The following is a 20,289-nucleotide window of genomic DNA, read 5'->3' as shown; positions in this document are numbered from 1 at the left end:
AGCACATATTTCCAAGGCTCTAACTTGTGATGCAGGTGACTTATCCTTCTGTCCTGATTCCTCTGCATCCTACTTCACATGCTCCTTGTCAGAAGAGGAGTGAATCTCCTCCCAGTCCTCTGGATGCAAGGCCTAACCAGAACGCAGCAGATGATTATGATTCTGGAAACCCTTGCTGGGTCATATTGCAGCACTCCACTGGAATGGTGTAGGCAATGAAATCAAACCTTCAGTAGCTGGTCAAGCCATAACAGGCATTGTACCATTCCTCGGCTGCAATGCAAGGGTTCCCCACCGGCATAAGCAGCCATGTCCTGAGTGGGTACCCCTTGTCGCTGAGGATCCATCCGTGGAGGTGTGCAAGGGGCTGGAACAACTGTGGAACCTGAGAGTGTCAAAGCATTAGGCATCATGAGTGCTCTTTGGGAACTGAGCACACACCTGCATTGCACTTTCAATGGTCACATGTCACCTGGACATTTATTGAGTAGAAGCTCTTCCTGTTTGTGAAGGCTGCAGGCTGATCCGAGGGAGCTTTGATGGCCATATGGGTGCAATCAGTAAGGGGCGCATGGTCAGGAGGCTACGCCTGAGTGAGACGGGGACCAAGTGAGTCACGAATTAGGTTCTCATGTTAAGTTCTGGAAAGGCTTTCTCAGATTAAAGTGGTGCTTTAAGTAAGGTTTATTGCAATTCGTAAAGTGTGCTAAGTATTAATCGGATTTATCAGTACTAGTAAGGTTTATCAATAGTTGTAAGGTTTATTAAGTTAAGGCCAAGTAAAATTAATATAAGTAAACCAAAGTAAAATAAAGTTAATGTAAGTGAAGTAAAGTTAAGACATGGCAGGGCAGCTCGGTTGCTTGGAATGCATGTCCTGTAGTACGAACATACATACGAACATACGAAATAGGAGCAGAAGTAGGCCATTCCGCCCCTTGAGCCTGCTCCACCATTCAATAAAATCATGGCTGATCTGTTTGTGTTTTGAATTCCACATTCCCATTTACCCCCAATAATCTTTGATTCCCTTGACCAACAAGAATCTATCTACCTCTTCCTGAAAAATATTCAGTGACCTTGCCTCCATCGCCTTCTGAGGCACAGAGTTCCAAAGTCACACAACCCTCTGAGAGAAAATATTTCTCCCCAACTCTGTCCTAAAAGGGCAATCCCTAATTTTAAAACAGTGCCCCTAGTTCTGGACTCACCCAGTAGAGGAAGCATCCTTTCCATGTCCACCCTGTCAATACCATTCAGGATCTTGTTTCTTCAATCAAATCATCCCTCGCTCTTCTAAACTCCAATGGAAACAAGCCCAGTCTGTCTAACCTTTCCTCATAAGACAACTTGCTCATTCCAGGTATCAATCTAGTAAACCTCCTCTGAAACATTTCCAACGCACTTACATCCTTCCTTAAATAAGGAGACAAACTGCACACAATATTCGAGATGTGGTCTCACCAATGACCTGTATAACTGAAGCATAACAAGCTTACTTTTATGTTCAATTCCTCTCGTAATAAAGGATAGCATTCGATTAGCCTTCTTAATTACTTGCTGTACCTGCATACTAACTTTTTGTGACTCATGCACTAGAACACCTCGATCCCTCTGCACCTCAGAATTCTGCAGCCGTTCTCTGTTTAAGAAATATTCTGCTTTTTTATTCTTTCTGCCAAAGTGAACAACTTCACATTTTCCCACATTATACTCCATCTGCTAGATTTTTGCCCACTCACTCAGCCTATCTTTATCAGTCTACAGCCCCCTGATGTCCTCTTCACAACATACTTTCCTGTCTAGCTTTGTGTCATCTACAAATTTAGCTACCATGCCTTCACTCCCTTCATCTGAGTCATTTATATAAATTGTAAAAAGTCAAGGTTCCAGCAGAGACCCCTGAGGGACTCTACTCATCACACCTGCCAATCAGAAAAAGACCCATTTATGCATATTTTCTGTTTTCTGCCAACCAGCCAATCTTCTATCCATGTTAATATGTTATCCCCTACATCATGAGCTTTTATTTTCCGCAATAACCTTTGATGTGGTACCTTATCAAATGCTTTCTAGAAATCCAAGCATAACATGTTTACAGGTTCCCCTTTATCCACAGCATATGTTACTCCTTCCAAGAACTCCAACAAATTGGTTAACATGATTTCCCTTGCACAAAACCATGCTGACTCTTCCCGATTACCTTGAGTTTCTCTAAATGCCCAGTTATAACCTCCTTAATGATCAATTCTAACACCTTCCCCACGACAGACATCAAGCTAACTGGCCTATAGTTTCCTGTTTTCTGCCTCCATCCCCTCTGGAATAAAGGGATATGTTTGCTACTTTCCAGTCTGATGGACCCTTTCCAGAATCTGCCGAATTTTGGAAAATTAACACCAACGCATCCACTACCTCATTAGCCACCTCTTTTAAGACCCTAGGCTGAAGTCCATCAGGATCTGCAGCTCCATCAGTTTGCTCAATACTGCTTCACTAGTGATTGTAAGTTCTCCTCTCCCTTCCACCTCCTGATTTACAGCTATTACTGGAATGCTTTTTGTATCCTCTATAGCGAAGACAGAAGCAAAATATTTGTTCGCTTCATCTGCCATTTCCTTATTATCTACTATTAACTCCCCATTGTGACTCTAGAGGGCCAACAGTCACTTTACTTACTCAATTTTCCTTTATAAATACTTGTAGAAACTTTTGTTATCCATTTTTACATTTCTAGCTAGCTTCCCCTCATATTCTAATTTCTTTATCCTGATTAACCTTTTCATCATTCTCCACTGTTCTCTATATTCTGGTCAATCATCTGACCTACCACTCATCTTTGCACAGTTATATGCTTTTTCCTTAAGTTTGATGTTTTCCTTAACTTTAGTTAACCATGGTTGGTGAGTCCTTCCCTTAGAATTTTTCTTTATCGTAGGAATATACTTATACTGAGTATTCTGAAATATCCCCTTAAATGTCTGCCACTGCTTCTCTATTGATCTATCCCCTAGCCTGGTATCCCAGTTCACGTCATCTAGTTCAGCTTTCATGCCCACTTGGTTGCCCTTATTTCAGTTTAAAATACTAGTCTTAGACCCACTCTTCTCCCTTTCAAACTGGATGTAAAATTCAATCTTTTTGTGGTCACTGCTCCATAGAGGTGCCTTCATTCTGAGGTCATCAATTAATCCTGTCACATTACACAATACCAAGTCTCATATAACCAGTTCTCTGGCTGGTTTCAGAACGTGCTGCTCTAAAAAACTATCTTGAAAGCATTCTATGAACTCCTCATCCAGGCTACTACCGCAAATCTGATTATTCCAGTTAACATGAAGATTAAAATCACCCATGATTATTGCTGTACCTTTATCACAAGCACCCAATATATACCTGTATACTTTGTCCTACATTGTACATTCTGTTAGGGGGCCTGTAGAACACTCCCCCTAGTGACTTCTTTCCCCAACTATTCCTCATCTCTACCCAAACCAATTCTACATCCTGACCTCCTGAACCAAGGTCATCTCTAACTATATCTAACAATGCCATCCTTGATCAACAGCGCTACCCCTCCACTTATACCTAGCTTCCTATTCTTCTTGAATGTCATATACCCCTCAATATTCAGGACGCAATCTTTGTCATCCTGCAGCCACATCTCTGTAATGGCTATCAGATCATATTTATTTACTTTAATGTGCACTATCAATTCATTTACTTTGTTATGAATGCTACACGCATTCAGATATAGAGCCTTCAGTTTTGTCTTTTTGTTATCTTTGTAACATCTAATCTTGACTATTGGTGTATTCTTAGGTTTTATCTCTCTGAACCTTCCTGCGATTCTATGACCCTCATTTCCCATATTACTATTATGATCTGCTGCTTTGAATCTACCCCTTGATTTGCCACATCTACCAAAGCTTGATCCCAGTATGTTGGAAGTTGTGTACGCTACCAGTGATCTATACAACCATGTCTGCAAAGTATCACCAGATGCAGAAACTTGAGCTCTAGGTTTCAGAGTTGAGCGGCAGCTGGAGTCATTTTGGTTCATCCGCGAGGCTCAGAGCTTTGTGGGCAGCACATTCATAGAGGTGGTCACAGCAGACGCTAGGAGCATAGAGACAAAAGGGAATGGGTGGCTGCCAGGCAGTCCAAGAGAACAAGACAGGTGATGCTGCAGTCCCCTGAGGTCCCACTCACTAATCGTTTTTCCATTTTGGATACTGGTGAGAGCCTTGATTCCTCAGGGGAGTGCAGTCAGAGCCAAGTTCATGGTACCACAGACGGTTCAGCTGCACAGGAGGGAAGGAAGAAGAGGGGAAGAACAGTAGTGATAGGGGATTCGTTAGTTAGAGGAACAGATAGGCATTTTTATGGCCATAGACGTGATTCCAGGATGGTATGTTGTTTCCCTGGTGCCAGGGTCAAGGATGTCACGGAGCGGCTGCAGGGTATTCTTCTGGGGGAGGGTGAACAGCCAGAGGTTGTGGTCCATCAATGACAGGTAGGAAGGGGGATGAGTTCCTGAAACAGGTTTCAGGGAGATAGGAAGGAGATCTAAAAGCACCACCTCTAAAGCAGCAACCTCAGGATTACTTCCAGTCCCACGTGATAGTGAGCATAGAAATAGGAGAATTGAGCAATTAATCACATGGCTAAAGAACTGGTATAGGAGGGAGCGCATCAGATTTCTGAGGCTTTGGAATCGGTTCTTGGGCAGGTGGGACCTGTTCAAGATGGACGGGCTGCACCTTAGCAGGGCCAGGACTAACATCCTCATAGGGAGATTCGCTACTGCTATTGGGGAGGGTTTAAATTAGATTGGCAGGGGGATGAAAACCTGAGAGGGAGCTCAGATTCGAGGGAAGTGAAACTGGTAAAAGGAAGTAGAAAAGTAGAAAGCAAAAATAGAAGGCAGACGAAGCATAGGCAAGCATCAAAGAGGATCAGAATAGAGAATAATGTTAAAAAAGCAGATTAAAGGCGCTCTATCTGAATGCACGTAGCATTCGCAAGAAGGTTGATGATTTGAATGCACAAATTGAGGTAAATGTGCATGATTTAATGGCCATTACAGAGACATGGCTTCATGGTGACCAAGATTGAGAACTGAATATCCAAGGATATTTGGCATTTAGGAGGGATAGATGAAAAGGAAAAGGAGGTGGGGTAGCACTCTTAATAAGGAACAAGATCAGTACATTAGTAAGAGAGGATCTTAGATCAAAGGATCAAGATGTAGAATTAGTTTGGATGGAGCTAAGAAACAGCAGGAAGCAGCAAACATTGGGAGTTGTGTGTAGGCCACCAAGCTAAGTTCTAACGCTGGACACTATATAAATTAGGAAATTAGGGCTGAATTTTCTGGCTGATGGTGGGGTCCGTGCCGCCATTTTACGTGGGCGGGCCAACTAAGGCCCGCCCAGCATGAACCGCGGCTCCCAAGGACAGCAGGAGTGGGTGGGCAGCGGCTGGACTGCAATGACGATCTGGCAGCCTCTTTTAAAAAGTTGCTGCAGCCTGTCAAAGGCTGCGAATGATTGCCAGTGGAAGGGCTCCCCAGAGCACTGCTGGTGAGCAGACCAGGCAGGAGGGTAGGGCAGGGGGGCACTGTGCCCCTCGTTTTTCCGATGATTGCCTTGCTGCCCTCCTCGAGGAGGTGACAGCATGGCGGGGGGTCCTGGTACCCCAGGTTGCGAGGAGGAGGCCCCCCAACATGACCAAATGTGCCTAGGAGGAGTTGGTGGAGGTGGTGAGTTCCCACGACGTGGTGCGGTGCACCTGGATCCAGTGTCGCAAGCACTTCAACGACTTTTTGCACTTAGGAAGGGTGAGTACCATGTTGGTATTGGTTAGTTAACCCAGCAGGTAAGCTTTCCTCCCTGCTGCCGACCACGCCCCCACCCCCCAAGTCTGAGTGTAGTGACTGCATTGAATCATTGACGCCATGTGTCCTTCGCTGGGTGGGCCAACACATATTGCCCATGCCGAGGTCAGCCTGAGAAGGTGGTGAAGAAATGGGTTCTGCACCTGCAGCATGTGGTACACTGAGACCCACATTACTGTTTTGGGGACAACCTGGAGGAGCTGCACCTAGATGCAGTGCTGGAACTCCAGGCACTTCACAGTCACTGGAGGAGCTGACAGAGACAGTGAATGCTCAGTCGGTACCTGATGATGTGCCTCTGGAGTTGTCTGCGACGCAGCAAGCGCAGAAAATGTGGCCAGGTGTGTGGGAGCATCTGGGGGAGATGCATGAGGCTATGCTTGGCTTGGTGTCCGTGGTGGGGGAGTCTATGCGGACGATCGCCGAAACACTGAGCCTCATGTCTGAGCGCTGTGTGTCCTCTGAGGAGAGAGTGGCGAGTCTTGTGGAGAGGCTCATCCAGGAGACCCGTCAGGGCTTTCAGGGGATGCGCTCTGACCAGCAAGCCCTCACATCGGCATTGACCTCAGCTGGTCAGTGCCAGTTTGGGAGATGTTCTGGGCACCAAGTTTCCCAGCTCGGTGCCCATCCAGCCAAGGTGAGCAGGAAGGTCCGAAGCGACCTCAGGTCGGCGCAGCAGCTGCCTGGCATCTCTACGGGCTCATCTCAGGGTGCTCCAGATGAGGACGGTAGCTCCTCCGCCCCTCTGCCAGTGACCTTTGCATCCGGTGAGGCTGCGACGACTTGGGAGATGCCAGCTGTGGAACTGGCAGCTCCCTCCCAGGCAGGGTTAGCACAGGCTCCATGGGCTAGAGGACGACTACCAAGGTCATCGAGGTCAACAGGGTAGCAGAGTCTGCAGGCTGTCTCAGATGCCACTCCCAGCGAGGGGGCAGCACCAAGATGTATCACCTGGAAATGTAAACATAAGGCACCTTAGGCACACCATGGGTTTATCACTGGTGCTTTTGTGTTGGCCGGAGATGAGGTCTTTATGATTTGTTTTGATTTTGAACACCATTGTCAGTTTGTTTCCTATAGTTTCTTTGCTTGTGATATTAAAGTCATGTGATCATGGGTTAGGGTGTCTCTTTTCTTCTGCAGGTGGATGGTTTCCAAAAATGTTATGAGTGCTTTGTGGGACATTCAGCTTTATTAACAAGGCCCTTAGTTACTGTTCCTAACCTGGCAGAATTTGCACTTAGTTATCGAGTATGGAGCTGACAGCCCAGGCTTGTCCTGGAGGTCAATATGTGGTGTGCTAGCTGAAGGTTTGTTGGATCAAAGCCTCCTGGGTGTCCTTGCCTCCCTAGAGTATGCCCAGGTCAGCGTCTACCCCTTCAGCATTTGCCTGTGCATGCTCATCTTCAGACTCACTGCTGGATTCATCGTGTGCAGCCGCAGCCACTGCATCGACATCTTCATCGTCCACTGCATCCCCCCTTTCCAGTGCAAGATTGTAGAGAGTGCAGCATGCAACTACTGTCACAGACACATGATCTGGGGGGTACTGCAGTGCGCCCCCTGAGCCATCCAGGCATCGGAAGCGCATCTTGAGAAGATCGATGGTTCTCTCCACCACAGTCCTTGTGGAGGCATGGCTCCTATTGTACCACTGCTTAGCTTCTGTTCTTGGATGGCTGAGAGGCATCATGAGCCACCTTTTGTGGGGATAGCCGTTGTCACCCAGCAGACATCCATCAAGCCAGGCTGGAGCATCAAAGGACCCTGGCACCTGGGAGTGTCTGAGGATGTAGGCGTCGTGGGAGCTGCCTGGGTACCTTGCACAGACTTGTAAAATCAGCATCCTGTGATCACACACTATCTGCACGTTCATGGAGTGGAAGCCCTTCCTGTTGACGAAGGCACCGGGCTCACCTGCTGGCACCTTGATGGCCACATGTGTACAGTCTATTGCACCCTGGATGTGGGGGAAGCCAGCAATCGCCATGAAGCCTCTGGCTTGCTCTGTCTGGCTTGCCTGGTCCCAACGGAAGTGGATGAAGGTCAATGCATGCCTGAACAGAGCTTCTGTAACCTGCTTGACATAAGTGTGGACAGCTTGATTGGGAGACACCGCAAAGATCACCCAACGACCCCTGGAAGGAGCCAGAGGCATAGAAGTTGAGGGCAGCTGTGACCTTTAGAGCCACTGGCTGGGATGTCCACCCACACAGTTCGCTGAGATCTCAGGCCCAATCATCTGACAGATATAGTTGACTGTCTCTCTTGAGAGACGGAGCCTCCTTCAGCACTGCACGTCAGAGATATTGAGGTAGCTGCTTCATCGCCTGTATACCCTGGCAGCAGGATAGTGGCGTCTTCTGCAGTCCCTTCCGCCTTGGACTACCTCTTGGCCCTGCACCCCTTGTGCCTGCACCTGTCCTCCCAAAAGTGGCTCCCTGGAAGCTGAATGTGCACTCCTGGCCTCCTCCCCCTTATAGCCCTCACTTCCTCCTCCTCAGAGGTGCCTCCAGTGGAAAGTTCAGCTCCCATTACCAGGCTAAGGGAAGGCTTCCTGAAACCTGCAGGCCCAAAAAAGATTCCTCACTGTAGAGTGCTGACTTGAAGGTTAGGAGTCCAGATTAAGCAGCTGGTATGCTTTTTGAAGCATTGGAGATCACACAGGCAAATTTCAGTAACCTTGAAAAAACATTATTTGACAGAGCACACTCGCGACCCCAGTGAGTCCTCTTATCCCGCCTGTGGATGAGGTTTTACAAATGTTTCCTACCCGCCTGCCTGTTGCGCCTGTGCGCTGACCCGAAGATTGCATGGGCACTGAAAAATCACAGTCGATTGGTGCCTCAAGGGCCTTAAGTGGCCCCTTAATTAATGGCTGGCACGCATCGGTGATCATCGCGTGCCCGCCGAACGAAATATCGTGAAGGCGCACGGTGACGTCAGGACGCTCACCCGTTGTCACTGCACGTCATTTTATGCTCGAGCGTGCAGGGGCGGACCCCGCACGCCAACGGGAAAATTCTGCCCTTAGAGATGCATGCAATGTGATTAATACAGTAAGAATTGGTGACTTCAACTTACACATAAACTGGGTTGACCAAATCAGCAGTGATGCTCCGGAGGAGGAATTCATGGAGTGTGTACGAGATGGGTTTCTGGAGCAGTACGTTGAGGAGCCAACTAGGGATTGGGCTATTTTGGATTTAGTGTTGTGTAATGCAAAAAGGCTAATTAATAACCTTGCTGTGAAGGAGCTTTTGAGAAATAGTGACCATAATATGATAGAATTTTGAATTAGGTTAGAATGCAATATAGTTCATTCTGAAACTAGGGGCAGAATTTTCCCTTTGGTGTGCGGGGGTGGGCCCTGCATGTCCATGCGTAAAATGACACGCGGTGATGTTGGGCGAGTGTCCCGGTGTCACCGTGCACCATCGCAATATTTTGCTGGGTGGGCGTGCGATGATGTCCGACATGCGCCCCCCATTAATTAACGGGTCACTTAAGGTCCTTGACTAACCAATCGACACCGATTTTTCGGCACCCGTGCAATCTTCGGGTCGGCACACGGGCGCAACAGGCAGTCAGGTAGGACACATTTGTATTAACCTCATCCGGGCAAGCTAAGAGGGCTCACTGGGGTCGCAAGTGTGCACAGTATAGTATTTATTTTTGAAAGTTTTTGAAACTTGCCTGTGTGATCTGCAGTACTTCAAAACGTATATCAGCAGCTTTTTCTGGACTCTTAATCTTCAGGCCAGCACTCTGCAGTGAGTAACCTTTTCTGGGCCTGCAGGTTTCAGGAAGCCTTCCCTTAGCCTGGGAATGGGAGCTGAATTGTCTACTGGAGGCACCTCCTCTGGTGAGGAAGGGAGGTCTAGAAGGGGGAGCAGGCCAGGCATGCACATTCAGCCTCCAGGGAGCCACTTTTGGGAGGACAGGTGCAGGCACAAGGGGCGCAGGGCCAAGAGGTAGTCCAAGGCGGAAGGGGCGGCAGAAGACGCCACTATCCTGCTGCCAGGGTATACAGGCAGTGAAGCAGCTACCTCAATATGTCTGAGGTGCAGGGACACCTGGGAGGCTTTACTCCAACAAACCTTTAGCTGGCACACCACAGGTGGACCACCAGGACAATCCTGGGCTGTAGGCACCTAAGTGCAAAATTTGCCAGGTTAGGAACAGTAACTAAGGGCCTTGTTAATAAAGCGGAATGTCCAACAAAGCACTCATTACAGTTTTGGAAACCATACACGTGCAGAAGAAAAGAGGCACCCTCAGCCATGGTGACATATCTGAATTTAATATGTCAAGCAAACTAATTTATTCCAAAAGAAAAGACAATAGTGTTACAAATCAAAACAAATCATAAGGACCTCATCTTAGGCCAACACAAAAGCACCAGTGAAAAACCCGTGGTGTGCCTAAGGTGCCTTATGTGTTCGTTTCCGGGTGCTATGTCTTGGTGCTGCCCCGTTGCTCGGAGTGGCATCTGAGACAGCCTGCTGACTCTGCTGTCCTGTTGACCTTGATGACCTTGGCAGTCGTCCTCTGGCCCATGGAGCCTGTGCTGGCCCCGCCTGGGACGGGGCTGCCAGTTCCACAGCTGGCATCTCCCCAGTCGTCGCAGCCTCACCGGATGCTATACGGTTACTGGGAGAAGGGCGGAGGAGCTGTCACCTTCATTCTGAGCGCCCTGAGAGGTGCCCCTAGAGATGCCAGGCAGCTGCTGCGCCAACGTGAGGTCACTTAGGACCTCCCTGCTCACCGTGGATGGATGGGCAACGAGCTGGGAAACTTGATGCCCAGACCATCTCCCACACTGGCACTGAGGTCAACGGCGATGTGACGACTTGCTGGTCAGAGCGCATCCTCAGGAAGCCCTGACGGGTCTCCTGGAGTAGCCTCTCCACGAGAGTCACCAATCTCTCCATTGAGGACATGTGACACTCGGACATGTGATTGATTGCTTTGGCGATCGTCCACGTAGACTCCTCCACCATGGAGACCAAGCCAAGCATAGCCTCATGTTTCTCTCCTAGATGCTTCCGCACACCCAGCCGCATTTCCGGCACCTGCTGCGTCGAGGACGACTCCAGAGGCACATCATCAGGCACCGACTGAGCATGTGCTGGTCCCCTGAAGACCTCGGACTGCTGGCACCATGGGCACTCTCTGTCTCTGCCAGCTCCTCCAGCGACTGTGAAGTGCCCTCACCACCGTGCCCCGGGACACTAGCCAATGTTCGAATTCCCACCAAGATGCTGGTATCTTTGCTGGTGCCTGCCTCGCAGAAATGGTGTGACGTTGGTGAGACTTCAGGCCCCTCAGGTGTGAAAGAGGGCCTCTGCTGCACCTCCTCCCGGCACTGCTCTGATGATGTTGAAAGGAAGAACAAGGACAGTGGATCAGTTAACGTGGAGACAATGACAAAGTGCGTCCCTGTCCCCGGCTCATTATGCGCTCATCCTTCCATAACCAACTGTCAAGCCATATTGCAAAATTAAATCAATTAACATTCAGCAGTGTTATGGCCGTTGGGAGAACAATGCTGACGTCACTGTCGGGCATAAATACCTGCCCGTGGCACCCCAGCCTTACCGACACCAGTGGACCTGGGTGCATGGCGCCTCTCCAGATCTAGGGCCTCCTGCTTGAACCAGCTAAGAATAATGATCTGCGCCTGGCCGCCACCAGTCCTCACATGCTCTGCCGCGTTATGAGCATTCTTCTCTTGAAAATGAGAGACGAGCATTGATTCTTGCAAATTGCACATGGACTCTCTTCGCGCATGGCCCACCCCAACCAGAGTGGGACATATCAGGGCTCCAGTGCCTCCTCACCCCGCTGCTGCCGAACACTCACACAAAGGTGCTAGGCCTGCTCCCCACCCCCCCACTGCTCCCTTGGACACCTGCTGCCTACATCACATTAGTCAGCACATGGTATGTCCTTCCATAGCAAGGAGGCGCAAGCATGTGGAGCGCAGAGCGCATCAGATGGTTCGTTGCCACGCCACCTTGAAGCTCCCCTCCCAGCATGTGATCACCCTGACTTGGACATGTCCTGGAGTTCATACACAGTGCTTAGGTGTAGCTCCTCCAGGTTGCCCCCAAACCAATCACATGGGACTCAGTGTAACACATGCTGCGGGGGCAAAACACATCTCTTCACTACCCTCTCAGGCTGACCTCAGCATGGGCAATATCTGCTGGCCCACCCAGCAAAGGACAAATGCCGCCAATGATTCAATGCAGTCACTACGCTCACACTTGGTGCGTTGAAGCGCTTGCGGGAGCTCACCACCTCCGCCACCTCCTCCCAGGCATGTTTCATCATGTGGAGTGGCCTCCTCCTCCCATCCTGGGGAACCAGCAGCTCCCACCGTGCTGTCACCTTCTCAAGGAGGGCAGCAAGGAAGTCATCCGAAAAACAAGGGGCACACTGCACCCCCCCGCCCTACCCTCCAGCCTGGCCTGTCCCGCTGCCCTATCCTCCAGCCTGGCCTGCTCTGCTGGCCTATCTTCCGGATTGGCCTGCTCACCAAAAGCCCTCTGGTGAGCCCTTCCATTTGCTATTGTGAGCAGCCTTGCAAAGGCTGCCAGCCCTTCATTTAAACAGGCCGCTGGGTTGCCAATGGACCGGGTGGTAAGTGCACTCCCGCTGCTGCCCGCCCACTCCCACTATCCTTAGGAGTCACGCATTATGCTGGGTGGGCCTTAATTGGCCCAGCCGCATAAAATGGCAGCACGGACCTGATCGCGGGCGGCGCGGACCCAATTGCCACCCCGCCCACTCCCGCTCTGCCCCCCCACCCACCACCACCACCAACCAGAAAATTCAGCATTAGGGTCTTAAATCTGAAGAAAGGAAATTATGAAGGTATGAGGGGCAAGTTGGCTAGGGTGGATTGGGAAAATACACTAAAAGATTTGGTGGTAGACAGGCAATGGCTAGTATTTAAAGAAATACTACAGGGTTTACAACAGATATACATTCTTCTAAGACACAAATACCCAAGGGAAAGGTAACTCAACCATACTTAATGAAAGAAGTTAAAAATTACATCAGATCAAAGGAAGTGGCTTATAAGGATGCCAGAAAAAAGTGGTAAGCCTGAGGATTGGGAACAATTTAGAATCTAGCAAAGGAGGACCAAGAAACTGATTAAGAAAGGGAAAACAGAATATGAATGCGAACGAGTGAGAAACATAAAGGTGGACTGTAAAAATTTCCTTAGGTATGTGAAAAGGAAAAGATTAGCTAGGACAAATGTGGGCCCACTACAGATGGGGACAGGAGAATTTATAGTGGAGATCAGGGAAATAGCAAAGAAACTAAACAGTTGCTTTGCGCCTGTCTTCGCAGAGGAAGATACAGAAAATCTCCCAGAAATACTAGGCGACTAAAGGACTTGTGAAACTGAGGAACTAAAAGAAATTAGTATTAGTAAAGAGGTAGTACTCGAAAAGTTAACTGATTGAAGATTGATAAATCCCCTGGACCGGATGAGCTTCATCCCAGAGTGTTGAAGGAGGTGACTAAAGAGTTAGTGGATACATTGATGATTATCTTTCTTAGTGAATGGGCTATAACATGGCAGATGGAATACAATGTGAATAAGTGTGATGTTATCCACTTTGGTAGAAAAACCAGAAAGGTAGAATATTTCTTAAATGGTGAGAGATTGGGAGGTGCAGGTGTCCAAAGGAATCTGAGTGTCCTTGTTCATGATTCACTAAAAGTTAGCATGCAGGTGCAGCAAGCAATTAGGAAGGCAAATAGTACGTTGGTCTTCATCGCAAGGAGATTTGAGTAAAGGAGTAAAAATGTCTTACTGCTGTTGCATAGAGCCTTTGTGAGACCTTACCTGGAATATTATGTACAGTGTTGGTCCCCTTATCTAAGAAGGCATATACTTGTCGTAGAGGGAGTGCAATGGAGGTCCACCAGGTTAATTCCTGGGATGGTGGAATTGTCTTACAAAAAGAGATTGGGGAGACTGGGTCTGTATTCCTTAGAGTTTTGAAGAATGAGGGGTGACCTCATTGAGACTTACAAAATTCTTAGAGGGCATGACAGGGTGGGTGTAGATAGGATGTTTCGCCTGGTCGGTGATTCTAAAACCAGGGAACATAACCTCAGGATAAAGGGTAGGCCGTTTAAGACTGAGATGAGGAGGAATTTCTTCACTCAGAGAGTGGTGAATCTTTGGAATTCCCTACCCCAGAGGGCTGTGGAAGCTCAATCATTGAGCATGTTCAAAACAGAGTTTGATAGATTTCTGAAGACAAAAGACATCAAGAGATATGGAGATAGTGCGGGAAAGTGGTGTTGAGGTAGATGATCAACCACGATCTAACTGAATGGCGGAGCAGGCTCAATGGGCTAAATGGCCTATACCTGTTCTTATGTCCCTAATCGATTATACCCTGCACCTGTGGAAAGCCTGCAGTGGCCTAAAACCAACATTCATCTCTACCTGGCTATTAGGGTCAGTACAGAAATTCACAAACTCCCCAGCCCTCTTAAACAAATCGTTGGTGACCTCCTTAATGCAGCAGTGGTGGTTGCCTCGGATATCCGGCAAATGTCGCCGGTGGATCTCTGGAAGGAGCCATATGTGTAGGAATTCAGCACTGTGGTGACTTTCAGTACCATTGGCATTGTGTGCCCACTCAGTCCAATCAGTTGCAGGTCATCTGCAGCATTGCGCACAGGTTGGTGACAGACTCCCTTGGCAGCCACAGTCTTTTCTGACACTGGCACTTCAACATCTGGAGGTAGTGTATGTGACTCCTGAACTCTGGTACATGGCACCACCCGTTTTCAGACTCGCTGCTACTGCCGCTTCCCATGGCAGCCTTCTCAACCTCTACAGCCACAGCCACAGGCCCCACTGCTCCTCAGCTTTGTGAGTTTACTGGCCTCCTCTCCCCTTTCGGCGAAAGTTTCAGCTCCTCTGGAAGGCTGTTCCAAATAGCTGACCTTCCCCTAAGAGTCTGAGGCCTTGCCTGGATACTGCCACCTTTGAATGGTAGGAGATCTTATGCCCATGATCCCCATGCACCGCATATTTAATATTTAATTGCAGTCAGAAGCATGCAAATGTGACAAAATTAGCTTTTTTACAAGCGCAATTTAGCTCTTGTTTGTGCTGCGCCAGCATTGGTGACTTTGGCGCCTGATCCACCCTCCCTTTGCATCACTCCTCCTCTGCTCGCAGGTCTAGGAGGACAGGGTGGACAAGTCCCCTGTCTCGTTCATTCCCCCTTTACTGGCTACTGCCCTTAGAGGGAATGTCCCACAGTGTGTCTCAGGCCTTGCTGATACCCCTCAGCTTTGAGGCTCTGCCCCTCTGCTCCTCTGAGATGTCCTTCAGCTTTGTAAATCAGCTGGCCTCCTCTTCCTTTTCGACAGAAGTTTAAACTCCTGTGGAAGGCTGTTCCACAATGGCTGACCTTCTTCTCAGAGTCTGAGGCCTTGCCTGGATACTGCCACCTTTGATTGGTCAGGGATCTGACAGCCCATGATCCCCATGCATTGCACCTTTATTCTGAAGGTAATATTTAATTTCAGTCAGAAGCAAGCAAATGCAATATAATTACCTTTCTTACAAGCTCAATTGTTTTCTGTTCTTTCCATGCGGCATTACTGCCTCACTATCACCTGCATTATTTAGCCAGTGGTTCCCAGTGTTGTGCATCTGAAACGGTGCCTCCCACATGATTCTACATCAGCCCCCCCAGCCCATTTTGCTCACCACTTCATCGGGCTCCATTAAATTCTGCCCAATAACTCTGTTTCTCTCTCTACATATGCTGTCAGACCTGCTGGGTAATTCCCGAGGCTGGATTTTATACTTCCCTGCCGTTGTGTTTGAAAGTGCGGTGGCATGTAAAATCCAACAGGTAGCCATCCTTTTGCCCTCCCACCCACCCCCATCTGTGTGAAATTTTACAGGAGGTGGGAGAAGCGTAGGGCGGCTTGCCTGTCCTTGGGCCTATTGAGGCCTTTAAGTGGTCAACAGGCATTTAAGGCCCTCATCCGCCACTGTTATTTTACCTGGGGCAGGAGAGGCCCATGCAACAGCAACACAGCAAACTAATATGTTTACAAGATAAAAGAAAAAAACAACTGTGTAACATATCACAACCATCTAATGGCACTATTAAGCTGTTAAATTCATTTTGATTACATTTTAAGATTTGGAACTCGTTACCAATATTGTAATACTAATATATCCAAAAGCATAGTACAGTAAGTACTCTTACAAACTTGTTTCTGTCACCTTAAAACTATCCAATTCACAAAAGTTGTTGTAAAAATGCATACCTTCTGAAATTCTTTAATAGTGTATTTACCTCATTAATTAATTAATTACTTCATTCACTACATGCATGCATTCACATATACATGCATACATATATATTTATGCTACAGAGTAGGATTAAATTAATTTTGTAATTAAACAAAAATGTTTGAGAGATATCAGATAATTAAGACTCAACTTAATCCCTTTGTGTGGGCGGTTGGGGGGTGTTCAATGAAATAATTTTGTAGAGTGTCAAATAGCATTATTATTTTACACAGATTCACTAGTCTGAGAGATCATCCCACCAACACCTCACCCGCAGCCCAAATCAGGAACTGTAGACTGTGTAACCTTAGAGGTCTCAATTCAGCACTCCATGATGTAAAGTGTTTCTATTTCAATAAGTTGGAATACAAAATCAGCAAATCTTAGTTATCCAGGGACCACTGCATAGTTGGAATGACTACCTAACACAATCAGACTCAAGCTTGTTACAAACTGCAATGATCCAGAAATCACAAAACATGGCACAGAATTTACACCCAATTATTGTGAATAGTGAAACAATAGATAGCTTACATGATGAAGGAATTAATCTCACTTTACATGCCTGCATTTGACATGGGATGGTCAATATCGAGTGGGAAGAAATGCATGTATTTATAGCATTTTTGGGCCATAGTACTGAATAGTTCATTGTGGACAAGTGACTGCACTGTACATTTAGTGAAGTCATTATTATATATTGTTATTAAGAAACAATTTTGATCCAAATCTAGCAGCATGTGTAATTATTTGATGTCAGGCAAGGTTGAAAACAACTAACTTGGTTGTGCAAAAGCATAACCAACTTGTGCAGCACTAGCTTGTACAAGAACAAGGTTTTCCACCACTCAACAGGAGAAGAAACATGGGACTGTGATGGCGGGCTTGGAGGCAGGGGACACAGGAAAATAAGGGTGGGGCAGGTTGTGTCAGTTCCCCGATGCATTACTACCACTGGAAGCTTTTCTGAGGCGGGCTGGGAACTGGATCAGCTGCTAGCCAACTTGGTTACAAACTGGAAACATTTTAGCAAGTAGTATCATAGACATATTGTAAACAATTATTAATATTAGCCTACAGCAGTCCAATTGTTGTCCCTCAAGGGACATGTATACAAAACATTTTAATTGGCAATTATTTTCAACACTTCACATAATGTTGTAGGAATATAATCAGTTACATGTAATAAATAAATCATTGCATCAAACCAAAGCAATGTTGCATTATACCTCACAAGGAAGAGAATCTCAAGTAGCTAGGAGACAATAAAAGCCTAACAACTTTTGACTTGGCCAATAGGTCCTGATAGGTACTGTGAGACCAAGTGTGTTCCACATTTACTATACCCACAGGGTTATGGAGTATTTGGTCGTAGGCTTTAGAATGAAAAATGCAGAAATTAAGTTCCAACAGCTGATTTGTTCTGTCTGGATGATGATCAGGATTTTGCAGTAGTGTATACAGGGTATAGAGAACATTGTTACTTTTAATTAACTGCGGGACAGCCGTCACATCCATATCACTTATCTAATGACCCCATTGCAAAAGGCAGTACGACCTGAAATGTATTTCATCCATATGGCTGAAGTGCTGTACCTTAGTCATCATGTTAGAAGGCAGCAACAAAAATCTGACTGGTTCTGACCTATAAGAAAAAAGCAAATATGGGCTTTCTTGGTCTGATGGGTTATTACTGAATCTCATACTGAATTAAATGGAAGAATAACTACATTGCCTTAACATCTTAACTCAAAACTTAGTACAATGATGTGTACATTCAATCAGACCTCAGCATAGTTATATAATACACATTTTATAGTTCTCTTTCATGATTAAGTGTGACATACAAAAACAATATGATACGTTGGTGTATATACAATACAGGCTAATATACCAATGGGAATAGTGAATGCTAATGCAAATAAGTTGTAATAAGAATGGCATACAGCATTGGTTCACATGCATATTATGGGCAGAATTTTCCCCCCATCGGGGGGGAAGTTGATGGGCGGGCGCGTGCAGGCTCGCTTCCGATTGGCGCCCCCGATCGGAGGCGCGGCGCCATTTTACATGGGCGGGCCAATTAAGGCCCGCCCAGCATGACATCCGCACAGAAGTACTAAGTGCTCCCTGTGCAGGCGGGGGAATGCCTAAAATCGAGAGTGCGCTCTTTCGCGCATGGGCACGAAAGAGCGCACTCATCTCCCTGAGGCTAAGTGCTGCCTCAGGGAGATCACCTCTACTTTCAGGAATATTAAAAATAGAAAAAAAAAAATTCCCTTACATGTCCCCTCATGTGACAATGTCACATGAGTTGGGACATGTTCATAATTTGCAAAAAAACTTTATTAAAATTTTTAAAACCCTACATGAAACCTCATCCCGCCTGTGGATGAGGTTTCATGTTTTTTCTAATTCCCGCCGGGGCTCGTGGCCTGCCTGCCAACCATAAGGTTGGATGGGCAGGTCCACTAATTACTTTAATTGATCTGTCAATGGCCTCAATTGGCCATTGGCAGGTTGGCGGGTGCACAGCTGATTTTGCTGCGCCCCTGCCTTCCTGAAAATTTAAATGGGGCGCGGTGACGTCGTGAGTTCTGCCCGACATCACCACGCGTCATTTTATGCGTCGGCGAGCCGGCCCCGCCCCCACTCACTGACGGTAAAATCCTGCCCTGTATGTGTGACACCCACAGAAACCTCCTCCTGGATGTTGGGAGTTTATTATAAATTTTGTTTTGTTTCATTGTGCAATAAGCAAAGCACTTTGGATCCTTCATCAGATTGGCTGGGTGGTATAAATTACAAATGATTTCAGCAACACAGCAGAGGTTTTGCTAATTAAATGACCAAATGTCCATCTTAAATGTATAGTTGTACCTCATCATAGAAATTACAGCATAGAAAGAGGCTATTTGGCTCATCTTAAACTGGAGATATCTGCTGTCATATTATTCTCTGCTTTTCTACATACTCCTGTTGTTTCCGCTGAGAAGATTCAATCCTGTCAAGCATCAGGCACTTTTAAAATGTTTTATTTATATAGGTAACATTAATTGTAATACTTGAATGTGATTCTCCTAACTGCATCTTAAAATCAGTGAAAAACAACTTTACATAGCAACATTAATGTAGAAAAACATCCCAAAGTGCTTCATAGTTATGCAAGGGAAAAATGGAGATTTTAGGAGGGGTGGCCAAAAATTTGATCAAAGAGGCAAGTTTTAAGGATGTTCTTAAAGGAAGAGGGCAATTTGGGAATATAAAGGCATTTAGGGAAGACATTTCAGAACATGGAATCTAGATGGTTGAAGGGAGAGAGTGCCTACAAGGCCAAGGTTTAAGGAATGGAGAGTTTGGAAAGGGAGCTCAGGTTGCAGGGCTTTGTTGGAACCAGAAGTGATGTTGAGGCTGGTTTTGCTGCAGTTTTTCAGCCAGTGTAGGACCAGCGATGGCTACAGGAGCAAGGTAAGTATTGGGTTGGGGAGGTTGGGTTGAATCAGGGGTGGTGGAGAGAGTCATTAGGGGTGGGGGCCCTGAAGTCCTGAGTTTGGCGGCGGTGTCCCGAGGCCCAGAGTTTGGCAGGGGGTTGTGGGGGAGGCCCCAAGATCTGGATTTCGGCAGTGCGGACCCGAGGCTTGGTAGCAAGGTCTGGGATTTGGCAATGGGGCCTGAAGTTTGGCACCAGGGCCCGGAGTTTGGCAGTGGGGCCCAAAGTTCGGTAGCAGGGACCTGAGGCCCTGAGACTGGTAGGGGAGGGATGGGAGGTGATGGTGTAGGCCCCAAGACTGAGGTGTGGGGTTGGTGTTGGAGGCCTCAAATCTTGGTTTGTTGGCGATAGTATAGGCCCCGAGACTGGGTGGTTTGCTGCTGGGAAGAGACTGGGGTTGGGAGTTGGGAGGAAGGGAGCCATTAAGGTATGCTAAGTGGGTTGGGGTGGGGAGGGGTTGAAGGGAGGTACTAGGGACACTGAGACTCATGCCAATCATCGCGCGTCCTGCATGCTTATGTCCCAGGACTGCAATTAATG

The 20,289-nt window shown here is 47.3% G+C and overlaps 1 protein-coding gene across 2 annotated transcripts in view; it reads right to left on the bottom strand.

Annotated features, from left to right (window-relative positions):
- Positions 1-20,289, bottom strand: part of ppp1r42 (protein phosphatase 1, regulatory subunit 42) — a 199,178-nt gene that overhangs the window by 14,014 nt on the left and 164,875 nt on the right. Inside the window, exon 9 of one of the 2 annotated variants that reach the window (XM_078540386.1) lies at positions 17,856-17,904. The exons of the other annotated variant lie outside the window; for it this stretch is intronic. Coding sequence (XP_078396512.1) covers positions 17,856-17,904 — 49 coding nt within the window. The remainder of the gene's footprint in view (positions 1-17,855; positions 17,905-20,289) is intronic. 2 annotated transcript variants of the gene reach the window in all.

The sequence above is a fragment of the Cetorhinus maximus genome, chromosome 4 (genome assembly GCF_964194155.1).
Source record: "Cetorhinus maximus chromosome 4, sCetMax3.hap1.1, whole genome shotgun sequence".
NCBI classification, from domain to species: Eukaryota; Metazoa; Chordata; class Chondrichthyes; order Lamniformes; family Cetorhinidae; genus Cetorhinus; species Cetorhinus maximus.
The sequence above is the reverse complement of the archived record's forward strand: the minus strand, read 5'-3'. Positions and strand labels throughout refer to the sequence as shown.